The following is a 26,570-nucleotide window of genomic DNA, read 5'->3' as shown; positions in this document are numbered from 1 at the left end:
TACTCCCACACGAAAGTCCCCAATCAAGCGCCCTTTGGTAAGGCACAACAGGCAGATTGGTCAGTGCCAGCAAGTGATGGGCTGTCTTTCTTTCAGGGGACCTTTACTCCCCACCGTGGATCTGAAGCTGCGGTCACTTCACAATCAGTGACCCCAAAGAGGCGACTGCAGGTAAGAGGCATGCAGCGATAGTGCTTATTCCTCCGGTTATTCTCCTCTTTTCTCATGCAGGCAACCAAAACGCCTTCTCAGGGCATTACTCCCACACGAAAGTCCCCAATCAAGCGCCCTTTGGTAAGGCACAACAGGCAGATTGGTCAGTGCCAGCAAGTGATGGGCTGTCTTTCTTTCAGGGGACCTTTACTCCCCACCGTGGATCTGAAGCTGCGCTCACTTCACAATCAGTGACCCCAAAGAGGCGACCGCAGGTAAGACGCATGCAGCGATAGTGCTTATTCCTCCGGTTATTCTCCTCTTTTCTCATGCAGGCAACCAAAACGCCTTCTCAGGGCATTACTCCCACACGAAAGTCCCCAATCAAGCGCCCTTTGGTAAGGCACAACAGGCAGATTGGTCAGTGCCAGCAAGTGATGGGCTGTCTTTCTTTCAGGGGACCTTTACTCCCCACCGTGGATCTGAAGCTGCGGTCACTTCACAATCAGTGACCCCAAAGAGGCGACTGCAGGTAAGAGGCATGCAGCGATAGTGCTTATTCCTCCGGTTATTCTCCTCTTTTCTCACGCAGGCAACCAAAACGCCTTCTCAGGGCGTTACTCCCACACGAAAGTCCCCAATCAAGCGCCCTTTGGTAAGTCACAATGAGCGGATTGGCCAGGGCCCACAAGTAAGGGACTTTTTTTATTTCAGGTGTCCTTTACTCCCTCTCGTGATGGTGAAGCTGCAGCCAGTACAGAAACAAAGACTCCAAAGAGGCGACTGCAGGTAACAAACATATAACGAGAAGGCCATATGTGCACATGTGAAACTTGCTCTGCCTTAGATAGTACCACTTCAGCATGGAAGTCCATTTGTGTATGGGGCTCACATCAGATGTTAGATCGCAAACTTAAAATGGCACTGCTGTTGCCATTGGAGGCTACATCATAGTATGCTGACACCAATAGCTTCTCTGTTAATTTGGCTGGTCAAAGACATATTGCTTAAAATAGCAAAGGTGCAATTCCGTTGTACCTGCTATACATGTACCAGTAGCTTTTCTTCCATTACAGGCAGCATCATCTCCTCGGCTTCATGGAGAGAAGAAAACCTAAAGCGATGACCACAGATATTTTACACCACAATCTCCGAAATCCAGGCTTCTGAGTACCAGCAAGAAGCTTTTTGAAACAAAGTGGAAGCTCCAGGCCACAAAGAAACAGCTGAAGAAAAAAAAGCAAAACTAATAACTCTAAACAGCTTGATAAAGGAAATGAAAAAGAAAAACTTGCTTTCTTTAGAAGGACAACAGCTACTCGAATCATTTGGAGAACTTCCGAAAGAACTTGTAATGAACTGGAGTGCCAACATACAAAAAGCACCAGGGCGAAGTGAAAAGCTGCAGAAGTTTGCAACAACACTTTACTACCACTCCCCCAGCGCCTACAACTACCTGTCCAGCATATTCCCAATGCCAAGCTGGCAAACAATTCGGACATGGCTTAAAGTGGTGGATGCTTGGCCAGGGTTCACTCATGAGGCCTTGGAGCACATGAAAGAAAGATTCAGAGAAAAAAATGACAGAGAAAAGCTTTGCTGTATAATGGTGGATGGCATGGCTATCAGAAAAAAGTGCGACTTGGACAGTCCAAGTGGACGACTCATTGGTTATGTAGACTTGGGAAATTGCCAGAATCCTAGGGAAACTGATGACACATGTCTGGCTGGTGATGCTCTTGTTATGGCTGTGGGTGTGGCTGCCCCATGGAAGATTCCATTTGGATATTTTCTGAACAACGGCATCAGTGGGGAAATACTTAAGAAAATTGTTAGTGAAGCTATAGTCCTGCTTAGCGAATGCTCCCTAAATGTGGTAGCAGTAACATGTGATGCACTTGCAGCGAATGTTTCAATGGCAAAGTTGTTTGGATGCCGCGTCCATGAAACCAGCAGCAGCCTTTTCCAAACATGATTGCCCCATCCCAAAGAACCATCACAAAGAGTATCAATAATATTTGATGCTGCACATGGCCTGAAACTCCTTCGAAACCTTCTGGGACACAAGAAACTTCTACTGAGCAGTGAATATGGAGTAAGAAGCAGTTTATGTGACTGGCTACCATGCTGGTTCTAATGCAATATTTTTGTTTTACAGACAATTGAATGGGACTATATTGAAAAACTGCAAGATCTCCAAGAGGCCGAAGGCCTCCGAGCTGCTAACAAGCTAAGGAGAAGCCACATTGAATATTATCGGCAAATAATGAAAGTGAAGCTGGCCGCCCAAACACTGAGCTCCTCTGTGAGCAAAAGCCTGAACCTCGCTCTACAATTGAAGCTGTCACAGTTCACGGGATGTGAAGGAACAGCAAGGCTTATTGCCGACATTGACCGGTAAGTTGTGGCACCAACCTTATTCTTGCTGAATTTACAACTCTCCTTTTCAGCTCATTTGACATGCTGAACTCTCAAAACCCGACTGCACTGAATTTAAAAGCCCCACTGCGGGTGTCAACCTTCCAAACTCAGAAAAAAACGATGTTGGCCCTCTCAGCCAAATTGATGACATTGCAACTATAATCTGGCGACCTCGTCTGTACGTCCGGACGACGGATGTCAATCATCAGTCTTGCCTTTTCTTTGAAAAGTGTGGCTGAACTGGCAGAAAGGATATTCAAGTCTGCGGTGTGCAGGTATGCATGGAAATTACTCCAACATCAAGAAGATTCCCGTACGCATGAGTACTTTTTAAATTTTATTTATTTGAAAACTAAAATAGTACAATGAAACTACAATGGTACTGAACCCATAGCCAAAGCTAGTGTTGGGTGTATACATAATACCAGACAGAATAATTCTATATAATGCCAGCAGAAATATCTTCAAACTGGTTTTTCCGACTCAAACAAACGGCTACTCTGTTCCTAGTTGTCTTGTGACCCTAGTTTGCCCTGTTCCTTGAACCAGGTGGAATTAGTAAGCATACCTAACTGCATGAAGTTACATGGGTTACATATAACCCAACTGATTAGCTACCTAGCTGCATATATTTTATATGAAAATTGTTTCGTTCATAGTCAAGGTTACTAGCGAGCACTAGTTGTAACTGTTACCACTGCTAGAACAATCTTGCAAGAAATTGCATTATCCTATATGTTAGCATGAGCTACATAGCAACGCAGAAAACAATGCAGAATGTAGGCAACTAAAGTAATTCTATAACCATGATGAAGTAGAAGATTGCAGTAATAACATTTATATCAGCCCCTCGTCACAAATGACCTTGCACTGTAGCAACGCAAGCATTATGGGTCACTCTAGTAAGGGGCGGTTCCACCTGAGCCATGCATTTCTTCGACATATTTGACCAAAAAATGGGGTATGGCAATGACTTCCTCGAACCTAGTACTGCCTTTAAATGATGTTAACATGTCAGCACAAACTGTATGCCAGGAAGGCTCATATGCATTTGCTGAAATGCTGTGCCTGTAGTGAGACCATACCAAAAACTGTGTACTTCTTTCTGTTACTGTTATATCTGCACCTATCGCCTTAGTCACGACCACCTGGAAATGTTTTTCAGTTGTGTGCGCCATCGAGGGGGATGGAACAATAATCCGTCAGCTCTGCAATTCCGGTATGCGTACCGCAGTCTTCTCGTACATGCTGATGTGCGGCCACCAAACACCGGGAATGTGGCCCCAGACCTGGAAGGGGCCCTGACACTGCCACACGTGAGGGTACAGCAGAGTCAGGATGATGAAGAAGGTGTTGATTCACCTGAAGAAGCAGCAGTTATAACAGCAGCAGGCCACGACTATGCAAACCTTGGCTACAGCCTCAGCAATTTCAGCAGTGAGGTCATCCAGTACATTGGGGGCTTCATCGTGAGGGTTGTATCAAAAAAAATAACATGCACTGCTTGTACTGGTATGCTGGTGAAGGGCAGCATCACCAGCATACTTATTTTTATAAGGAATAATGGAGGGTTGATTATGCCTTCTGAAATTGTTCACCACACCCTTCATACGGCCGAGTATGTGCTTAGGCACTCATTGGAAAAAGCTGAAAAAATGACAGCACATCGGATAACCTTGTTGTCATTTCAACAATTCTGTGCAAGGCACAAGAAGAGTTTTTAGTGCCTTGAACATTACAGAGAAAGTCCAGAACATGTGATTGCCTTAATCAAATTCATACTAAAGACCTACATAACACTTCGCCTAAGGGAACATTCAAAAAGGATCACAGAACAGACAAGAGGTGCATATGTATGTGCACAGCTCACCAAACAAATTCTATTCCAACATCAATAACCACAATACAATATGCTGGGTGAGTGGGGTTTTAGCTTTCATATCTACAGCGCTAAAGACAAGACAGAAGGAACACACAACAGCACTCTGTTGTGCGACGTGTGTGTTCCTTCTGTCTCGTCTTTAGCGCTGCAGATATGGAAATCAATAATTGAAACCATCAAGGGCAGACGAGGATTATGCACTTGTAAAGGTATTCTAGTCTGAGAACATTGTACTGTGGACACTTGCATACCATTTGTCCTGCGTGGTTGGGCACACCACCTTGTTTTTTCTTGAATCAGTGCGTTTGAATGTGGAGGTCTACGTGTATATATGTGTATTGGTTTATTGGTGTTTAACGTCCCAAAGCGACTCAGGCTATGAGGGACGCCGCAGTGAAGGGCTCCGGAAATTTCGACCACCTGGGGTTCTTTAACGTGCACTGACATCGCACAGTACACGGGCCTCTAGAATTTCGCCTCCATCCAAATTCGACTCCTGCGGCCAGGATTAAATCCGTGTCTTTCGGGCCAGCAGCCGAGTGCGGTAACCACTAAGCCACCGCGGCGGGGTGTGTATATATGTGCGAATGTTTACAGGTATGGCATTTCAAGAACTAAAAAGTCAAGTAAAACGCTAGACTTTTAACTTTGACTGCAGTCCTGCAATTATGATGGTTCACTGTATGCCACCCGCTGAGCACACTCCTTACAATGAAGTGCATAAAGCTCACATCTTGTTTTCTCAACATATTCGGTTGGCTATAGCCTCAATAAGCTTGATAGAGTACACCTTGATACTGTTTACAAAGGCTTATTAGCTTTCTCAGTGATGCTTGAACTCATGTCCAAATAGTTGTATCAGCAGTAATGCATTTAGTAAGTACTGGTGACACTGCTTTGTGCCTTACACTTCTTTGCCATGGGATATCTAAACTGGTCTGACACATCATGGCACAAGGAAGAGAACTGATGCATGCTCACATGGAATAACAGCTGATTGGAATAACCTCACCAGCCACCACCACTGAATTAAATTGATCTGTTTTCCAAGTATCCACGATCTCAGATAATGGTTTTTATCTATTTCAAACAGCTTTTTTCGGTGCACTTTTATTTGTTTTCCTGTACTGATCCTGTCTTGATGCATATACGTTCACTGCTTGCAATTTCATCATTATCACACCATGTTTACGTGTTGCTTAAATTACCTGCTTTTTTCCCTTTTGTTGTTGGGTTTATTTCTGAATTTTGTCGTTACTGCTTTCATCTGTACTTTTCTATTCTTGTTTGTTATCACCATTTGCTTATCCTCACTTGTTTTCCTGATCCTTTTATGCCAGCGCACTATGTTCAATTGTTACCCTGTTTTAATTTGTTTACGTAGTATTTTATGCGTTGCCGCTCCCCCCCACCTACCCCCCCGCCCCAAACCTCACTTCCCATGTTATACCCTACTTTTCGGAGCCTTTAAGAGCGCACTGAATAAATAAATATGTTGCTGCCGTGTCGTAGTGCATAATCTATTGCGCGAATTGCAAACATTGTACGTAGGCACCCATATGCACACCGGTCATGTACAACTGTGCGCATGCTGACAAAAAAATGTGCTTTCATGTTTTGAATCCATTGGTTAGCATGTATAGGACTGTGTGTATATAGGTATATGCCTACATAAGCATGCTGAATGCTTAGGCTGTAAGCATTGCACGCACCATTGAATCAAGTGAAATGCCCCACTTCTAACTCTGGACTACAACCCTGCATTTAAGAACTCTTCAGTGGTATGCCTAGTTCTGACAGCACTTTTGACAATGCGGTGCATTAAGCTCACATTTTGCTGCTGTTTAATTTTTCATTAAATTAGGATTTCTTTCGGCCACTGCCTAAATCTGCTTTGCAGAGTACACATTTGTGCTATTTATAAAGGTTCTCATCAGCGTTTAGCTGCGTTCCGGAGTACATTTGCAGCACTAATGCACGCTTGAAACACAGGTGACACTGTTTCGTGCATTTATGTTTCCACCTAGCTGCTGCTGCTAAATCATTCATGATGATGCTCTGAGCGTTGCCGTGGCCGTGTAATCCCATTATGAACTCGCGCCGCGCCAGGTAAGACGCGGCGTCATCCTCAGTGAAATACAAAAAAAAAGAAAGCTTGAGGCCTGGGGCAGTTCAAGAAACCTTCGACATTAACTGAAAGAAACGCTGACCATCCAAAATAAACCAGGCAGAGCCGTTGTTGTGGGCGTCGGCGCCATTTCGTTTGGGATCTGTGATCGTTCTCTCGCGCCAAAGCAAATTTCCGACGTTTATTTTGGTAATCGAGAACAGAGTAGATGCATAATCCCGTGTGCTCGACGGAAGAAATGCACGCCAAGCGCGTAACAATCGCGGTACTCGCCTTCAAACAATTTAGAAACAAGGCAGCCATACGAAGTTGCAGTAGGTATGCGACGCTACATACCATCAAATATGCTCCAAAACGCGACGATATTGCCGTTGTTTACGGCATATTCACGACAGTCGGCAGCTACACTGCAAGCCGCCTTCTTCCCACGGACTACGTTGCCAGGTTCCAACTCCGTACTTTGTCCAGATTTAGCGAGTGTCTAAATAGCTGGCAACATACACAAACCGTTGGATCATGGCGGCGTTCATGCGTTGCCCACTGGAATGCATGGGCTCAATGGGCAGCTTTCCCTCTAGAGTTGGTTGTATTAACTCTATGCCCGCGGGTTGCTTGCGGGCTGACCGAGCGCGCTCGATTTTCTCGGGTTGCTCCGCCCACTTCCGGTGGCTGCCCGGAACGGGTTCGTTTTTCTCTGGCTGGGCGGTTTCGGGCTGCCAGCCGGCGGCCAGACTCTCCAGGACGATTTTGTGCTGGCAGGTCTCGGGCAGCTAGCAGACGACAGAGAGGTGTATGGTAGCGGGAAGCTCGCACGGCCATTTTTATAAGGACTAGAAGGACCCCGGTTCTTAATGCAATTTTTTGCGCGATGCAGAGCGCTTGTTTCGACTAGGCCACGGTGCATATCGACTGTGGCCTGCAATGGCACCTTTTGCGGTAGTTCTCGCTGTTTATTGATATGTTTTGCGTGCGTATGCGCGATCATATTTCGATCGTCTCACGCTTCATATTACGATCGCATACTTCTGATTCATAACATATTTCGGCTGTTAATTTCGTGCGCCCGGCGGATATTGCGATGGTGTTCGAGGCCTTTCACGAGAACAGCCGGATTCCAGTTCCGAGTACGCGTTCAGACGCGCGCATCATGTGCTGAACGTGTTTTACGAAGTTTTGGTTGAGCGCGGTACGGGAGCGTACGATCTTCATTGCGTTTGGCGCAGTGCAAAAGTGGGTATGCTTTGAAAAACGCTTGACTGAAACATGTCCTTTATTAAAAGCCCTCACGAGCACATTGCTCGAGACATCTCTACGGGCATATATGTGGCCACACAGTTGTCGCGCCGACCAAGTGCTGATTCTGTCGTCGCCAACTGTTGTACAGCTTCATGCTCGGGCCTTCTGCTACATATGCTCAAAATATCTGAGAAGTACCGCAGGTACGCACCTCCTCGCGTTTGGCTCATTTATAAAAGAGATAAAAATGACCTCTTAGCGCTGATTGTCATGGAAACACACGCGGAACGTGAGGCGCCGACACGCAGGGCTTTATTTTAGCGCCTTTCATTCCAGTGCCGGTTCTCTGCTATAAAGCTCTATTATTACAAAAACGATACGCAGCTAAATTTATACAGTGCACCCGCTTGTTCTAGGTGGACGTTCAACAAGCTGATATGCGCCTTTGCCGAGCTTATGCGTTCCTTGCCCGCAGCAAAAGCCGGCGCGCCCGACAGACTACAGTTGAACGAAACGTATCCCGATTGTTTTCTCCTTACAGCTTACAGGAAACAGGTTACGAGTGTAGAAATCGCAACGACCACAGCAGAGTCCACCATGCAGGGTCGATCGACGGCGGTAATACCAGTCATATATACTTACTGCGTAGTAAGCAAACACGCAATAATCCGAGAGTACGGCTTGTCGTTTGATAAACAACGCACAGGCAGTTTTTCCGTCCTATGTGGTGTCGACTGAAACACGTTTTATATTGCGATTGCTCATCGCATGCTTTTGAGGATTTCTTGAAGCTTACACAGTGCACCGAAGGCACACGCTCGCGTTGTCGTTGCCGATGTATACGAGTGCGAGCTTGATCAGTTGCATGTTCTGCAGTCTGCGGCACGCAGCCCTCAATAACTGCAAGTCGTTGTTTTCGATACCAAGCAGCCTATTTCTACGGTGCGCGTACGTAGCAATGAGACGCAGAACGCGAAGCTAGAGAGAGCATCTGCCCTCCGTGATCCGCGCCTTGCTTGCCGCCTTCATTGTCGGCCGGCTGGTTCCGGTGCATGGAGGAAGGAAAACTAAGGAGAGGCCCTTCGTATTCCCAATGCATTGGCAAAAATGTGGCGGAAGTGACGTCAAAATTTAGCCTTAAAAAGTCGGGCCACTAGCAACGTTGTCGTTGTTGCTAAGAAAACTCGGGCCACTAGCAACGGCGTCGTTAGCGTCGTTGTTGCTAGGGGCCCGAGTGTTTCTCGGTGGCGGTGGACGGGCTTTCGGCACGGTGCGTTCGGCCTTGCGTGTTAAAGTCTACATGCCTGGCGTCGTGAGGTTACGCACGCATCTAAGATTGCTTTTAAATGCAGCAAATAACCGCTCATTTGATATTTTGTTCGTCAAACTTGGTGTCGTTACGCGGAGCGATCGATGCATTGAAATGAACCTCGCGAAAAGGTGGCACTCCGGAACCGCGCTTCGACACGCGAAGAAGCGTTGATTGTTTTGATCAGCGAACTTTCGCACCTCACCAAACAGCACAGAAACATGAAGCCGCTCTCGGCGATGCTGAGCTGCGTGTCGAAGGCCACACGGCGGGTGTACGGTAGCCTGAGGAGGATGGTGAGCTGAGCTATAAGCGGCGCGCAATGTCGTCTTTCTTCGCCTGGCGTCGGAAAAGGTTCACCGCACCTGTGCGCCGGTCTGTGTCTAGGTGCGTGTTTGCGGGGAGGGAGGTGTAGGAGTGTAGCGGCGAGCGGCGCGGTTTTTTTTTTATTCCTTCCTTTTACGAAGCGCTTGCGAGCCGCGCGCGAAACCCGCCCCGTAGCTCGGTGGAGAAAGAAGATAGTGAGGAGAGCCGATCCAACTTCCGGTTGCGGTGCGGCTTCACAAAAAGTGACGTCAGGGCCTCTCCTTAGTTCTTTCCTTCCTCCATGTTCCAGTGGCTGCCAGCCCACGTGACCATGATCCGTTTTCCTGTCAGAGACGAACTTGCGGGCTCCCCGAACGCGGTTAATCGAAGAGGCCCAGTGTAAAGTCCCGCGATGAGAGGACAGTACCGCCTCGCTTTGTACTTTGCCGCCGCCGCGCCACCTCCTCGCACCTCCTCGCCACCTACTAGATTCAGAGCTCCACGCGACGGGCACCGGCTGCACGCAGACGCGCGCCGGGTTGCGCTTCGCGCTGATTGGTCACTCTAGCTCTCCCCGGGGTCGCCGTGGTTACGCGCGCGCTTTTTGTTTTCTTCGTGAAGTTTTTTGCTTTCGCGCGCCATATTTCACCCACTCGGGCAAAGAAGACCTTGCGCTCGTTGTTTCTCGTCGCGGCGCGCTCGCCAAATGCCACAGTGTTGCGCATATAACTCTTCAAACCGGCCTGAGGATGGCTGTGCAGTTTTCTTGATACCTCGAGGAAAGCGGGATCGCTTGAGGACGAAGCAATGGCTTCATTATATCGGGCGAAAGAACTTCGTGCTGACAAGAAGCAGCGTTGTGTGCGAGGTAAAGCGCCTCTCTCATTTTCCCGCTCTAGCGCATCACTCTGCTCGTTATTACTTGCCTCGCCTTTGGGCTACTGGTCAGGAGCTAGCACTGCAGATTCTGCTTTCTAATGTGAAGCCCAGGCGGATAGGTGCACGTGCTTAATCGTGCCAGCTGTAATTAGCAGCCTAAAAACTTCTCTTTAATGCGCTCTTGCATTTATAGGATCATGATGGAAAAGGTGTCCACAGAAAGGTGTGCACAAATATGTCATGTCCTCTGGTGACGTCACTCAGTATATCTCATAGGAATTCGACCAAAATCGGTGTCCAGCCTAATTTGAGTATGCCCAACTCAGTGGTCACCCCTAAATTTAGGTGGGACACCCCCCGAAATTTGGCCCACCGGACCTCCGAAATTCGACTCCGTCTTGATTCGGCCAAAATCCGCGTGCGGTGTAATTTCAGTATGACCAGCTCAATGGTTACCTGCAAGTTTAGGTGGGCCGCCACTGAAATTTGGCCCACCGGACCTCCGCAATTCGACTGATTCTAATTTTGATCGAAATTGGCGTCGACATAATTTGAGTATGGCTGACTGAATGGTGGCCTCCAAATTTAGGTGGGTTACGCCCGAAATTTCGCCTACCGGACCCCAAAATTTAATTTCTTCCGAATAGGGCCACAACTCATTTCGAACCCGAATCCCGGTTTCTGCATCCAAATTATGCAGAAACCAGGAACCTTTGCTTTAATATGTGGGGCCCAGCGTTTCTCTCCGTTTCTTTTATTTTTTTTCATTTGAGAATACAGGCAGTTCTGTGCAAGTTTAATAGACGAGGTGTAATCCATGCATTCTTTTAGCAAATTTACGGAATCAGTGTTACTCAATCTGGGAGCGCGAGATATTCGCTGAAATTCCAAGTGGACTTCGTTCGGTTATTGTGTAATCACCTTAATTAGATGTCATTTATTCGTAAATATTTAGATCGCTCTAAATATTTTCGTTCGAAATATTTAATTTCGTGAAATCAGTTTGCGATTACTAAGTTAAAATCAAATACATGATAAATTATTATTTTTATTGTTTTCTTGTAATTTTTCGTTCGTAGCAGTGTGACCATGGCATCTCGCGTTTTATCCTTAGATGTTTCTTAACAGCTCTCATTTCGGCAAAAATAACGGAGTTCTAGCTGCGATGGGCGTTCAGTTTCTTTCGAAATATTACGGGGATGCTTATGCGAATACATTCTTGGCATTGCTGTTTAACTATATAAATTTTTAGCCGCGTCATTTGACGAAACTTGATTCATCCTCCTTGAGACACCCAATCTTCGAATTCATTCCAGGCACATTTCAGTGACGATCAATTTGAACCACTCATATTGCAAAAATATGGAAAAAAGAAGCTGAAGCCAAATGCGGTTCCGAAGCTTTTCTCGCACAGACCTGTTGTAAAACCAAGGAAACCGCACCAACTAAGACTTGACCCCCGAGAAAACAGAAGTGAGGATAACTGCGGGTTTTTTCTTTCTTTGTTCATTTATTCGTATCAGTTCTGTCGCTTAGCGATGCAGTTCATCGCCTCATTTTTTTTCTGCAGCAAGTGTAAACAGTGCGGGCTTGCCTGATTCCTGCAATGTCTCCAGCATAGAGTCTGGCACTTCGAATGAAAAACTGTAAGCGATGTTCTTTGTGAACACATGAATTTAGTGCCTGGTCATGCGTTCTTACAATGAATGTTCATTAGCAGCAGATGGAGGGAGCTCCAAGCTATCTGAAGCGTGCCATGATCCTGATTTAACCAATGGTAAACGTCCATTTTTCATATTTTTAAAGCGCGTGATATGAACGAAATGATTTTTCGTACAGCCTCTTCCACCTCCACTTTGCTGCCCGCTCCATGCCACGCCTCGACACCCGCCACAAATCCTAATGAAGTCTTTTGTAAGTCGTACCCGTTTTAATTCTGAATTTCGCACGTTCCTGCAATAATTTTACTCCTCAATCAGCGCTTCCCCAAAAGTTCTCGTTGCTACCTGATGCAATGCAGGAATAATGTTTGGCCAAAGGTATAAGCAATCCTTACTTTTGTTCATAAATCACCTCTGATCTTTCATGCAGCGCCTTCAACCAGTGCACGCTTGCCCGCTGCATGCAGTGTCGCAGCAATAGGGCCCGTCCCATTTTCAAGGGATCTCTTCTGTAAGCATCTTTTTTTTATTTACTCATGAATTTGGCTCCGATAGTCAGTTTCTACATTAGTTTCATACCTCTTTCAGCCCCATCTCAAGAGTGCTTTGAGCTACCAAGTACGTGCCATGAACCAGATTTAACCAATGGTGAGTTAGTTTTAATATTTTTCTTGTATCAGATGGTAGCGTGATTTTTCATCCAGAATTCAGGAGCGCAGCAGCAGTCTCTGTAGACTTCAGTGAGTCAGCAGTACAGTTCACCGCTACAAGTGAATCGTGCTGTGAGCGGCTGCCTTCGTGTTCATACTTCAATATAGTCTGTAGTACATGTTCAGAACATTATTTCTTTTTTTTTACAGCCCCATCCGAAGTAGATCAAGAAGTACCATGCACGCCTCACGAGCAGAGTTCAGTGAATGGTAAATGCTGCTTTTTGTTTAAGTGTAGCTTGTAACATACAGCAATTTAGAACACATTGTGCTGCGATGCGGCTTTTACTACTATACTAATATGCGTCAAAGAAAGCAGAGCTTTCGCGCCTCATTAGAAACCCTGAATGTTATGTTTCTTAGACTTTCGTGAGTTTAGGGCTTAACTTTCACCTTTTGAAATCTGCTTTCTTTTTTAGCATCCCAGCGAGCACTCCTGGAACGCATAGCAGATTTGGAACGCGCCAAAAAGGGTGCGAACAGAAAACTACAAATAGCTAAAAAGAGATACCTGAAGTGTGAAGCGGAGAAGGCGCACCTACAGAAGAAAATCAAGCACCTCTTCAATGATGATCAAATGTCGTCAATGGAGCGGTTGTCCACTCATGGTTGACGATGGGAAGCTGACACTGGTGAAGTCGCTGAGACTACAGCTTGCATGCGGAACGCAAGGCTATAATCTGCTCCGAGATTATGGTTACCCACTGCCTTCTGAACGGACACTGCAAAGAGACATCGAGCATGCGAAGTTTCGACCTGGAATTCTAACTGATATTTTGGAACCGCTAAAGGTGAAGGTAGTTGTGAATTTTTTGATAACAGAGCTTTTTGTCGATTTTTCTACAGTACAATCTAATTTTCCTGAATTGCTTTCTCAGTACGGGTGTAGCTATTCCCGCCTTTTTACTGTTCTTTCGTTTTCTCTGTCCATATTTTTTTCCCATCTTAGCGTTACTAGTGCGTATCAACATTTAGTCGTTACTAATGTTGACTTGCATTTTGCAGATCAATCTCATGAAGCCGGAGGAGCGCCATGCTGCCAACTGCATAACTTGCCAACTAATTTCATGAATTTCGAGTTCATTAAAGCTCTCGTAAGCCATGATAAAACAGATGATATAAAACTTGGAGCGTAAATTGCTGGGCTAGTTGGTTCATAATATTGTCAGGGTGGAACCAGTGGAACACAGACGCAGGACAAGAAAAAGGAGGTACACACCACACCGCGGTGTGGTGTGTGTACCTCCTTTTTCTTGTCCTGCGTCTGTGTTCCGCTGGTTTCACCCTGACAACAAATATAACTTGTCCCGCACCTAAATGCTTCCTTTCTTGATCCAAGCCACTACGACAAAATGAAGGTAGGTCCAGCTTTTTGCATTTTCTATAACGACACTGCTTCAGGCTTGTGCTTACTTCAAAGCAGAGGAAAAATTCCGAGAAACCCTCTTACTACTGTATGGTTTATCGAAACCGTGTTCAGGTGGTTTCGCCTGATGACGTCACGGACAACGAAGCTAGTTTTTAGCCACGCAGTTCAAGAGGAGTATGACTCCAGTGTAGCATTTTTGTAAATGATAATCGAGGTCTTCTCTAAAATTCAAATTGGACATGAAAGAAAAGGCTGTCCGGAAGCCTGTCTTGTCTTTTTTCCTCCTTGTTTTCCTTGTCTTGTTTCCTTGTCTTTTGTGCCTGTCTTCGTTTGCGCTGTTTATTCAAGATGCTTTACCAACTAGCCCGCCAAAACGTGTTAAAGCACTAGAAGTATAAGACGTCCTTCTCACAATGTACAACGTGTTCCTGAGCAGGTTAGGCCAGGATGGGCTAGAAAACTTTTTCTACATTACGTGCCGAAAACCCCATCCCGAGACTATGAGTTTAAGTGTAGCTTAAGGAACGCAACACTCGGTCAGTTTTTTGAAGCCTAGCAAATCTGGAAGCTACTCCGAGGAGGAAGGTTATTTATTATTACATTTACGCGACACAAGTGAAGCAAGAAGCGACACAGATGCTATTCAAGCGCCAGACGATCTTCTTGACCTGAGCCCTGAAATAGAGCAGTCATTAGCGTACCTAGCAGGCTACGTTGCTTCAAAACTTGCGAAGCGAGTACAGTGCGAGAATTGCTATAATTCTCCAATTGAACGAGACAGCTCCACGATGCTGATACGAGCTCAAAAATGTTTCAAAGCATCACCAATATTTGACCACTCCATCACAAGGGGTGATCGAAGTGATAAAAATAGCTGAAAACTACTTCCGCACTGATAAGGAAAAGCTAATCCGTAATTCTGTACATGAGTCAAAGGTGCAAAAACCATCACCCAAAGCCTAACCTCACAGACATGCTTTCCTTCTTGCCATAATTTACTTGAAGACATTGTTAAAATATTCGGCAAAGTGCGCATGGAAATTTTAGTGAAAAGTAAAAGCGGCTAAAAATATCTTCCGATGAGAGTTCCAAATGTGCCAGTAAAAGTAATGGCATGCGCGTTGCTGTTTCAAACATTAAATGAGATGTTGACGTTTCAGTGCTTGCAAAGCAAAGGGCCTTTATATGACACTTTTAAAACATCTTTCATAAGCAGCAAGCCACTGTCTGGGATAGATTGTAAAATTTTGTAGCCACTGTGTACTTAATATCTAACGTGAGAATTTTGCATTTCATGTCGAAATAAATTTCGTTCACAACAGGAACGACTTTTTTTATTTCAACCCGCTTTCAATTTCCTGTAACATAAAACTGAAGGAGCTCAATGGGCAAGTGCAACAGGAAAAAAAAAGCTTCAGAGCGTCCATATGGGGTGAGGGAGAGAGAATAAACTTTAAGAAAACTGCGTTTCGTGCGTTTAACTTCCTTTTAATGCAGAGTTTCGGCTCTAAATAATGTGCTAGCCCTTGCACCGTGTAGCATCGGCGTCATTACATCAGTCTCCGTTTGGAATGACTGTATTGGTCATTTTTGGCCACACTAAAAGTGATTTATTCATGCATGGCGTACTATTGCTTTTGGTTACTTGTGCTTGCTTTTTGTGTTCTGTTTTGATCTGCCACTTTTGTAAGCTTTTGTAAGTCCATCACTTCTGGGCCGCGCATCTCACTGCATGCACTTACGTTCGCATCAGGAAACTAAACACATCGTCTTCCACTGCACTTGCAACTAATTTATTGTACGCCGCCATAAACACTAGCAAACCGTTAGATGTCTTGCACTGATAAGCTTAACACGCATTAACATATGCCTGTAGCAGTACTTGGTTGATTACGCGTCGCAAAACATCACATCTCCTTTCACGGGCAGTTTTTGTAAATGAGACCCGCAGAAAAATGCTTTTGGGAAATAGTTACAAAATAAGTCCCTTAAAAAACATTTTTTTTTCTCAACATTCTCATCGCTTGGGGAACCGTTTATGAGAATTCTTTTCATTACCGAAGCTAAAGCAGCACGCCAGCGTTGAAAGGCGCGGCTGGCCGGCGGGCGCTTGGGTGAAAAAGAGTGCCGTGTGCAGCGCGGGCGGCCGGTGGGCGAGGAGAAACGAGGAGGAATGCGCCGCGAAGGAAAAGAGTGGGCGTCCACCCCCACCTCCTCTCCACCTTTCTCCTCATATACCGTGTTGGAGACTACGTAATGGGCGCGCCCAGTTCACGGCCGCTATAGTCGGCATGCATACGTGTCCGGCTGGCGTTGCATAATTCTAGAAGGCTTCCGACGGCCTTGCGACCTCAGAATTTCTGCTCAACTGCTCTGACACGACTCAAACACTGCCTATTTGCGGCCGCTATAGTCGGCATGCATACTTGTCTGGCTGGCGTTGCATAATTCTAGATCGCTTCCGATGGCCTTGGGAGCTCAGAATTTCTGCTCAGCCGCTCTGACAAGACTCAAACACTGCCTATTCGCGGCCGCTATAGTCGACATGTACGCGAGTCCGGCTGGCGTTGCATAATTCTAGAACGCTTCCGACGGCCTTGGGAGTCGGCATGCATACGTGTCTGGCTAGCTTTTCATAAATCTAGCACGCTTCCGACGGCCTTAGAAGCTCAATTTCTGCTCAACTGCTCTGCCACATCCTAGAATTATGCAACGCCAGCCGGACACGCATGCATGCCGACTCTAAAAGCCATCGAGCTCGCTACGAGGAGCGGCAGCGCCTACATTGCGCGGCAGACATGGCAGTTTGCTGAAGCAATGAGTTTCTTCAAGAACTGTGGTCATCCAAGAAAGTGAGTTCTTTTGCTTTGTTTCGGAATGTTTGTTTTCGTGGATCGAGGAACGTGGAGTTATGAGCGCGAAACGTGTTCAATGCACGGCATAAATTGGTTGCAACGTTCACGCACAGGTTGTTCACTGAGCCTCCTTCGTTAATTTTTTTTACCGTGATTTTTACCTTCTGTGCGGGGGTGCACCTTGTTTATACTAAGCCTCCTTCGTTAATTTATGCTTTTTTACCGTGACTTTCCGCTTCTGAGGGACGGGGTTTAGTATCAGTTTTTTTCCATGTAACAGCCTATGAACTGCGGCACTCTATTACGTTAGCATGGCTTTAGGAGAAGACCCTGGAAGAGCCTGTAGAATTGCTCGTGTTTTTTAAATGTTTCACGGCTTTTGTGCGGCTATGAAATCAGGGGACCGAATCCGTAATAAAATGCGATAAAATTTTTACCAGCTTCAAAATGTACAGCAATATCAAACATGCAATAAAAAGTTGGCAGGTGGTGAGAGATCTGTAGCAAATTTCTGTAGATCATTATGTTTCCGATTGTGCATTTGTGTTATGTGTTTTAGCGTTTGTGGTCTCATAGGTTCGGGTGAGCTGCATTCTTAGAACTCGCGTATATTTTGTTTTCGGCTACTATGGTGTTGGCTTTTTGTCATTTTTTATGCTTTACTGTTTGTGCTGAGGGTGGGCTGAGGGTTGGGAACGGTTAGTGGGCAGCCCCCTGCCCAGGCTATATGTCGGGGTTGTAGCTCCTGCTTTTGGAAGGTAGAAGATTTGCTCAAGGCAAATTCCCAGCAACATCAACACTTTCGCTCTGTGGCACTAGTAGTAATGTGGATAATTGGAGCACTTAGTTCAGCATTTTGCTTATGACACTACTCACACGCGTGAATAGAAGGCAAGATAAATGCATTGGCCTTGAATTTCAACTGAATTTAAATCATCAGTGTAAATTAGAGCTCGTGTCGTTTTCTTTTTCTTCATCCGTGTGCATAACGCTGTTACACTCGCATTAGTGCTCTGTTAGCAGTAAAGTAAAAAAAAGTGAAATGACAAGACTGCACTTACTGGAGTCATACCAGTTTTATTTCAGGACTACCTGTAGCGTGGGCTTAAGGGCCCTGCCAGGAGGTGATGACATCCCCTTAACAGCAGAAATTTTCAACAGTATGCAAGGTGATTCGGCAGCACCATCACCCACCACCAATGTTGATTAAGAGCTGGAGCCTGAAGCAGCTAGTCCTGGTCAGCCTGCCAGGCAGGAAGACTCCACAGTGCGGGAGGCGCCCTCAAAACGATCAAAAAAGCGTCCATTTGCGATCACTTCGAGCAGGAGCTCCTTTCCCAGCTGGGCAAGAACACCGAAAATGAGACTTCGCGCAATCAGTTGGCATGAGCCTTGACAGGATGCGAAAAGGAAATCGCCTCTCGCTTGAAGGTTAGAATAATGGAGCTAATAGGTGAATATGACAACTTTGAGGCTTAATTTCAAGATATAGTTTTTGGAGTGTAGGTGAGAGCAAAGATATCATCTGCACTGTGTTTCTTTTGATAACCTAAAGATCATTGCCATTTCATTTTTTGCATTGCCTGCCATGCACTGCAGTTTCCTAACATCGTTCTGTTCGTGTTCCCATTGTTTCAGTATACTACCAATCTGTGATATATGTTGTTAGACTTGAATGTTTCATTGTAAGCTCCAATGTCGTTAATAGTCTCCTACCTCTTTCACCACTTCATTGTTTCGGAATTCAAGCTGTCTGCATTGTCATGGTAATTCGTCTTTCAACTTTTACAAGTGATTTTTCAACATTTACAAGCGATTTCATGATTATAACAGGCACCATTGCTAATTTATTGCTAATTTATACATGAACCATATTGAACAATAGTACACCACCTTGGCATGTTCAAACAAAATATTTCACATGAAAACAACAAACATGAAAACAAAACAAACTTAACGTGGTGTGCTTGCACAAAAGCAGAACTACCAATGTTTCGTATATCTTTTGACATCCGTGGGATATCTTCAATTACAATCCACTCGAAAGTCCTTTACGAAGTCACGAGATATCAAAATAAAGTTTTATACATTTTAGCTAGTGCGGGATGTTCTTGTTTGACCGAAAAAAGTAGTCAACAGCTTCACGCTAGCCGTCAAAACCGCCTTACAATTTCAGTTGCCATGGTAAACAACCACTTGGGGACATGGAGTATATTGCTATGGCATCCCGGATCCGCATAGCATCTGAAGCAGAGCAGGTGCCGCCGGCAGTACTCTGAGGGTTTACGTTTGCTACGGTCTGCCTCCACCCGCCTTCCTGGACATTGTCGCCAGTGGCCCGGTCGCCGTAATCATTTGGGCAATATGCCTTGTCAGCCAGGAGAAAGTTGTGCAGGCAGACCGCCGCACCTACCATGGCCGTGAGCAACTCAATGTCGCCACTCACGGTCCTGAGGAAGCAGCGCCAACGGGAAAACAATATTCCGAAAGCGTTCTCCACGCAACGGCGCGCCCTTGACAGCCTATAGTTAAAGACTCGTTTTGTCTCGTTTAGCTGTCTTCCGGGGTAAGGGCGCATGAGATAGGCCCGTATTGGAAATGCTGCATCGCCCACGATGCAGTGGCCATCCGTTATGACCTGAAGGCAAGCTGAGGGTATTGTTCTCAAAGCTTTCTGATTGGGCTTTCTCGGAAGATAGAGCCATCAGAAAGTCTGCCCTGTGGCTCCAGAAAGTCTGCCCTGAGCACCAATATCCACTAGCAGAAAGCGATAATTTGCATCTGCCACTGCCAACATCAGCAATGAGTACAAACCCTTATAGTTGTGTAACTTAACCACTGTCAGTAGGGCAAGTAATTGCAAAGTGCTTCCCATCTATGCACCCTACACAATTGGGAAAGTTCCACTTCGTGGCGAACTCCTGTCTGATGAACTCCCATTGGTCGGAAGTCGGCTGGCTGAGCACAAGTGGGGAAAGGCAGTCTCAGATGGCAGGCAGGGTCTCTTTCAGAATGCGAGAGACTGTCGATACATGCATACGATAGCTTACAGCGACGTCCATCATACAGCCGCCTGTGGTCAGAAACCTGTGAATAGTAGAAGTAGCAAATTAATTGTATTGCAGCACCATCGTTCGTTAAAAGATTTTTCTGTATTGAATTATCATGTATATGAGGCGCAACTATGTTGCAGAGATTTGTTAATATACAATCAGAGTCGCGCGGGGAGGGGGTATGATTAACATAGCTATATTAAGGTATGTTCAAAGGTCGAGTCACGTCTGACGTGTTGTTTATTAAAAAAAGTGGCCTTTAACGTGCGGCGCGTAGGTGGAAAGAAATTAATGTGAATAACGGAAGGCAACTAACCAATAGAAGACAACTGGGCAATGGGGACAAAAAAATATTTGGCGAGAGAATTCCATGCTCGGACAAAGTTAATGGTCGTTTGAAAACCAGCGCAAAAAGTGGGCAAACGATATACAATTGCTTTTCCTGCTACTGCACTGGATAAGAACAAGAAAGGTAGAAAGAACAGTTTCTAAGCTCATCAGGCGGCTATAATGCCACTTTCAGCTTGGGGTCAAGGGACAAGCTATTCATAGCGAGAAACGCATGTTAGCCTTGTTGATGGAAAAGTATCCCGTATGACAACAAGCGGATGTCAGTGAGTGCAATCAAGGGTGGTTGAAGTGGGGAATATTTACCATAAAGTGACTGCCAGCCTTTCTCCTGGGGTGATTGGATTCTAGTGGTTCGGTGGATGGATGATGCGGTCGCGGACAAGCCTCAAAAGTTTATCAAATGAGGCCTTGGTCATCCCGCGCAGAAAATCATTTTACATGAGTTTCAAGGATGCACTAGGCGTGTTTAAAACAACCCCGAACATCGTTACTATGCAGCTAAATATTTAAAAATTTCGTTCGTTTGAGGGTGGTAAGTCGTTGTTTTGCGGTGACTTTTACCGCTAAGGCGCAAAACCTCCTGCGTAAGGGCCGAGGTGAACGCCGTTCCCCTGCGAGAACGATGATCGGGGCACCGTTACGAAGCACAATGTTTTGAACGAAAAAGTTAGCAATTTCGTCAGCGGTACCACGAGGGATAGCTTTAGTTTCACAGTACCAGCTGAGGTAGTCGGTGGTGACCGCAATGAAACGGTTAGCCAGTGTGGACTCTGAAAATGGGCCGAGAAAGTCCATGCCTACTTGGCGGAAGGGGAATTGTGGCGGATCAATAGGCTGTAGTAGTCCGGCTGGCTTATTCGGTGGCGTTTTGCGACGTTGGCAATCGCGGCAAGTTCTGACGTAACGCTGGACAACTGCAGCAGCCCTGGACCAGTAGTATTTTTGGCGTATCTGCGCCAAAGTGCGGGAAAAACTCAGGTGACCAGAAGATGGGTCATCATGACACGCCTGCAGGACTTCGTCTCGCAAGGCTGCAGGTACAACGAGCAGATGGACAACTTCCGTCGGGTGGTAGTGCTTATACAGTACGACATTGCGCAAGCAGAATGACTACAGTCCACTGTCACAAAATTCGGCGCATTTTAGGAACAAACAAAGAAAAACCGCCGCGCGCAGGGCGTCTCGCCGGCGCGAGCCCGACGGGGGAGAGGGAAAGCCCCCGCCGAGCCAACACCTCCTAATAGACCTTTTCAGGACCCCCGGCAAAACCGGTTTTCTGGGCTGTGCCGGGAACGTGGGGGAGCTTCGTGCCCAACTCTTTTCTGTACTACGAGCACAGCCCAGCGCACAATATGGCGGCGCCCATGGACCTCTTTTTGAAAAGGTCTATAGGAGGTGTTGGCCGAGCGCGTGCCTCTCTCTCCACCGCCGCGGCGTGCGCCGACGAAATGAGTCATCCCCGCCGATTATTCTCGAACATGCGAGTCGGTTCTACAGCTGACGGGGGGAAAGGGCGTAGCCTTGCGTGCACTAAGACACGTCCCCCTCGCCCGTCGGCGTCGGCGCCACTCAAGAACACGCTCGAAACTTCGAGATGCGACCCGCGACCTCTGACCAATGGGGACGCGCGGCCGGTGAGAAGAGGAAAGGGAGACAGCACTGCCAATGCTGCGTGTATGTGCGCGCCTACTCGGACGCGAACAACAAACAGACGGGAGAGCGAGCCTATAAAGAAGGACGTTGACCGCTATCAGTCAGTCCGGACCGCCGTTTAAGCTTCGTCGAAGCGCGCCCGTTCGACTCCCGGGGAAAACACCACTCGGCCAGCATCGGACCAACGAGGCAACGTTCGCCAGCCTGCGGGACGGCATCGTCGTGGAACTCTGGTCGTCGGACTGCCGCAGTGCCCGGTGAACAAATTGTGTTTTGTTTGTTTACCTCTCTCTCTTGTGTTAGTGCACTTTAGGTGCAATATTGCCTTTGTATTGCATTCTCTCTCGAGTTGCATTGTTCTGTCAATCACTTTGTATGTGTTTGTACTAGTGATTGTGAAATCCTCTGTATCGTCTCTTTGCTATATAAACCTTGTTTTGTTTTGTGAACCTTTGGCTCCGACCCATTCTCTGGCTTGCGACCAGCGAAAGCTGGGCACCGAACGCCCAAAAACCTCTTGTCACTTGGTAGCTGGTCTCCGCTGAGTTTGCCACGCTGAGTCGAGGGCATCTCCTTCGAGTCCGAGACTGCTACCCCCACACGCTCTAAGGGTGTCTGGGAGCTTCCCACGTAAAAGTGCGCGAAGTCGGGTGACATCCACGTGAGAAGATTCGCGGTGGTGGCTGAGCGCTTCCTTCAAGATACTCAATGAGAGGCCGTAGTTCACTGTCGTCTCTTTGGTATTGAGTGAGGACAGACGTGGAGATGGCACCGAGAAACACAAAATCGGCGTCGGGATCAGCTCGGTTGTCCTCAACAGAAGCACGAGACAGGCAGTCGGCATCACTGGGCTTCCTACCGGCCTTATAAACAATGGTGACGTCGAACTCTTGAAGGCGAAGGCTCCAGCGTGCAAGCCGCCCGAGGGATGTTTGAGGTTCGCCAGCCAGCACAGCGAATGGTGATCACTGACGACTCTAAAAGGGCGGCCGTATAAGTACGGGTGAAATTTAGTAACTGCCCACACAATTGCCAGGCATTCTTTCTCAGTGGTGGAATAGTTCTCCTCCGAGCGCGACAAGGTGCGACTTGCGTATCCGATTACGCGCTCAAGACCATCCTGCCACTGCACAAGGACCGTACCGAGGCCTATGTTGCTGGTGTCTGTAGAGTTCAGTGTCGGCTGACTCGTCGAAGTGGCCAAGGATGCGCGTACTTTAGTGACGAGTGCGGAGGTCTTCGAAGGCCTGTTGTTGCTCCTGGTCCTAGAAGAACGGTTCGGCATCATCCGTGATGCGGATGAGGGGCTCAGCGATCTGGGAGAAGTTCCGCACAGAACGCCGATAATAGGCGCAGAGACCCAGAAAGCGGCGAACACTTCGCTTACCAGTGGGCATGAGAAAAGCAGCGAGGGCGGATATCTTATCGGGGTCAGGGCTAACTCCCTTAGTGCTCACGATGTGGCCCAGAATCTTCAACTCCTCGAAAGCGAAGTGACACTTTTCGGGCTTGAGGGAAATACCAGCCGAACGAATTGCGGCGAACATGGCGCGCAGGCGCCTCTGGTGCTCTTCGAACGTGGAGATGACGTCATCCAGATACACGAGGCAGGACTGCCATTTTAGATCGGCAAGCACGGTGTCCATCATCCGCTGGAAGGTGGCAGGAGCCGAGCACAGGCCGAAAGGGAGCACCCGGAATTTGTACAGACCATCCGGTGTAATAAATGCGGTCTTTTCCCGGTCGTGTTCGTCCACCTCGATTTGACAATAGCCAGTGCATAAATCCAGCGACGCGAAATACGTGGCGGGGCATAGCCGGTCCAGGAAGTCATCAACCCATGGCAGAGGATAAACGTCTTTTTTGGTGGCTTTGTTTACACGCCTGTAATCAACACAGAACTGTAGGGTTCCATCCTTCTTCGCCACAAGAACAACAGGCGATGCCTACGGGCCGTCGACGGCTGTAACGTCGTCCTGGAGCATTTCTTGAACTTGTCGGCAAATGGCGTCACGTTCCGTCGAAAAAACCCAATAAGGCGGCTGGCATAACGGTCGCTGATTTGCGTCAACTATAATGTGGTGCTTTGTGAGCGGAGTCTGCCTAACTTTGGAGGTGGTGGCAAAGCAGTAGCGGAAAGATTCGATAATGCTCTCCAGGCAGCGTTTCTGATTAGACGAGAGGTTCGGGCTCACTTCGGTCTTTATGGGAGTGGTCGGCGTCTCCACTGATGCCGGGATTTTGGACAACGCATGCTGTCCCACGAATTCACCAAGTTCTTCGAAATATGCAATAGCTGTTTTTCCAGCCAAACACTGAGGTTCAGAACCAAAATTGGCCACCAAAAGTTCGGTTCGCCCACTGTTCAATAATTCCGCGAGCTACACAGACTTGCCCACCCAGGAGCAGCGAGATGTTGGTTTCAGCTATGCCACGAGTGCAGGGGCTGTTATCGCACTCTATGGTAACAAACATGCTGGCTATTGACCGGATCAACACCTGGTCGTCTCAGACGCAAAAATTAGCTCTGCGTGGCACGGTATCGTCGTGGACATGGCCTTGGGTGGAAAACGACACGATTAGCTCCTGAAGGTTGATGACGGCACCGTACTCCTGAAGGAAATCCAAACCGAGTATGAGGTCTCTTGGAACACCTGGGTAACACAGCAAAGGAACCAGGGAAAGTAACACCGCGGATCAGGATTCGCGAAGTGCAGACACCAATCGGAGTTGCGACATGGCCACCAGCTGTCTGGATCTACGGCCCAGACCAAGGGGTAAGCACCTTCCTCATTGCCGTGGCTAACCGACTGCTCATTACAGAGAAATCGGCGCAGGTATCCACGAGTGAAGTAACGTCATGGTTGTCGGCTGATACCAGGATTTCGGCGGAAACCAATCGGTCGCAGCGCGTCGTTGAGACCGTCGGGTCAGCTCGTCGTCGGTCGGATCGTCACGGCGAATCTTCGGGTGGACGCTCTTGGCACGGTCCAGTAACGGTGGCCCTACCCCCGGAGGACTTCAGTCTTCCGAATGTGGGGACGCACCTCTGAACTGGCCAGAGGATGACGGGTGGCCGGGCGAAGGGAACCGCCTTGGGGAAGGCGATTGGGACTGGCGTCGCTGCGAAGTCTAAGACTGCACATTATCAGCCAGGTATAGCTCGATATCCAGTGGTCTTCCATCGTAGCGCGGTCGAGGTGCGTCAGATGAAAACCCCCTTAAACCCATTCTGCGGTAGGGGCTTTGACAGAGAATGTGGCCGGGCTCCCCACAGTGGCAAGAGCGGCCGATTGTTTGGCGTAAACCACACGTGCGCTTTGCTCATGGGTGGCCTGGACTCCTGCGGCACGGAGGGTACTGCAGAGATGGTACTGGCACAGGAGCGACTGGGGAAAAGGCTTGCATCTCTGGCCCAGGACTACGCAGGCCCAGATGTAGTGCGTCGCTGCACGTCATAACGGTAGGCGCCGGGTGTGGAGCTTGGGGCGGCTGCACAGCTCATCGGATTTCGTCACGGACCACGTCCGTTACGGCAGCAACAGTGGCCTGTGGAGCTTCAAAGCGAAGTTTCGCCAGTTCCTCGCGCACAACGCTTCTTACGAGCTCCCGAAGCTCCTCGGCGGGCAGCGACGTAGGTGTGCACTGGGAAGCGGATGCTACAGTAGCCTGACGTCCATAGTGCGCGCCCCGTTCCTGCAGAGAGCACTTGATACCCGTGGTCTTCCTCGTAAAGTCAGCCACTGTTCTTGGCGGGTCACGGACCACTCCGGCAAACCGCTGCTCCTTTACGGCGCGCATTAAGTGGCGCACTTTCTTGGCCTCGGGCATAGCGGGGTCGGCCCGATTGCACAGTAGCGTCATGTCCTCGATAAACATCGCGACGCTCTCATTCGACCGCTGTGATCTCCAGTGCAGGGCGACCTCAGCTTGCATTTCCTTTCGCCGGTGGTAAGTGTCGCTAGCAGCTCTCGGCGAAAAACCTCCCAGGTGGCAGAGGCAGCTTCGTGGTTCTCGAACCATGTTTTGATCGAGTCCTGCAGTGCAAAGTAGACGTTGCGCAATTTGCGCTCGCTGTCTCACTCATTGAAACCTGCCACTCGGTCAAAGCTGGCCCGTGTACTGTGCGATGTCAGTGCACGTTAAAGAACCCTAGGTGGTCGAAATTTCCGGAGCCCTCGACTACGGCGTCTCTCATAGCCTTTGTCGCTTTGGGACGTTAAACCTCATAAACCAACCAACCAAAGCTGGCCAATCAGTCCTCGACGTCCTCGAACCTGTCCCCGTGGAACGGTGGTGGCGACCAGGGTGTGTGGAGGACGAATGGCTAGGCATTCCCGGAATGGTGAGTTGTCTGGCTAGCCACGGTGGATGTCATGGCTCTTACCGCCGCTGTCAGTTGACCGAACTCTGGTTGTAGGCCTTGCAGGCGGCGGCTCCCTTTGTGGACGGGTGTTGAGTCCACGCGTGGAAAACAGGCGACAAGAATGTCCTCGCAGTCTGAGTACTTAAGACGCTACTCAGCACCTCCACCAAATATGTCACCGACAAACGGTTGAAGAACAAAGCCCAGGTTTAATAAGACGATATAGGCGTTCCAGACA

At 47.8% G+C, this 26,570-nt stretch overlaps 2 protein-coding genes and 1 pseudogene across 3 annotated transcripts; all 3 read left to right on the top strand.

Annotated features, from left to right (window-relative positions):
- Positions 1 to 225: 225 nt before the first annotated feature.
- On the top strand, positions 226 to 2,963 carry LOC149369805 (uncharacterized). The gene is made up of 9 exons (XM_089576478.1): positions 226 to 294; positions 354 to 428; positions 489 to 551; positions 611 to 685; positions 746 to 808; positions 868 to 942; positions 1,230 to 2,248; positions 2,312 to 2,550; positions 2,604 to 2,963. The coding sequence occupies exons 1-7, from the start codon at positions 226 to 228 to the stop codon at positions 1,269 to 1,271; spliced, it is 462 nt and encodes a 153-aa protein (XP_089432604.1). The 3' UTR covers positions 1,272 to 2,248; positions 2,312 to 2,550; positions 2,604 to 2,963.
- LOC149369804 (uncharacterized) lies at positions 2,420 to 4,472 on the top strand (annotated as a pseudogene).
- A 7,426-nt stretch (positions 4,473 to 11,898) lies between these two features.
- On the top strand, positions 11,899 to 13,810 carry LOC149369803 (uncharacterized). 2 transcript variants are annotated; one of them, XM_089578230.1, is made up of 8 exons: positions 11,899 to 11,960; positions 12,032 to 12,091; positions 12,154 to 12,228; positions 12,406 to 12,486; positions 12,564 to 12,623; positions 12,836 to 12,895; positions 13,105 to 13,476; positions 13,691 to 13,810. In XM_089578230.1, exons 1-7 carry the CDS (start codon positions 11,951 to 11,953, stop codon positions 13,296 to 13,298), a joined length of 540 nt encoding a protein of 179 aa, XP_089434356.1. In that variant the 5' UTR covers positions 11,899 to 11,950; the 3' UTR covers positions 13,299 to 13,476; positions 13,691 to 13,810. The 2 variants fall into 2 exon arrangements, with proteins under 2 accessions (XP_089434356.1, XP_089434354.1); XM_089578228.1 differs by lacking the exon at positions 11,899 to 11,960 and having other exon boundaries at positions 11,984 to 12,091.
- Positions 13,811 to 26,570: the final 12,760 nt, after the last annotated feature.

This window comes from Amblyomma mixtum, chromosome 1 (assembly GCF_055824585.1).
Source record: "Amblyomma mixtum isolate Tamu chromosome 1, ASM5582458v1, whole genome shotgun sequence".
NCBI lineage: Eukaryota > Metazoa > Arthropoda > Arachnida > Ixodida > Ixodidae > Amblyomma > Amblyomma mixtum.
Note: the sequence above shows the minus strand (reverse complement) of the source record. Positions and strands in the feature narration are given on the sequence as shown.

What these genes read in the sequence shown, in the direction of transcription:
- LOC149369803 (XM_089578228.1), top strand. Translation starts at nt 12,004, where the DNA reads ATGCGTTCTTACAATGAATGTTCATTAGCAGCAGATGGAGGGAGCTCC. An exon ending in AAATCCTAATGAAGTCTTTT is followed by an intron (nt 12,229 to 12,405) that starts GTAAGTCGTACC and finishes TCTTTCATGCAG; the next exon opens with CGCCTTCAACCAGTGCACGC. An exon ending in TGAACCAGATTTAACCAATG is followed by an intron (nt 12,624 to 12,835) that starts GTGAGTTAGTTT and finishes TTTTTTTTACAG; the next exon opens with CCCCATCCGAAGTAGATCAA.
- LOC149369805 (XM_089576478.1), top strand. Translation starts at nt 226, where the DNA reads ATGCAGGCAACCAAAACGCCTTCTCAGGGCATTACTCCCACACGAAAG. An exon ending in CCCCAATCAAGCGCCCTTTG is followed by an intron (nt 809 to 867) that starts GTAAGTCACAAT and finishes TTTTTATTTCAG; the next exon opens with GTGTCCTTTACTCCCTCTCG. An exon ending in CTCCAAAGAGGCGACTGCAG is followed by an intron (nt 943 to 1,229) that starts GTAACAAACATA and finishes CTTCCATTACAG; the next exon opens with GCAGCATCATCTCCTCGGCT.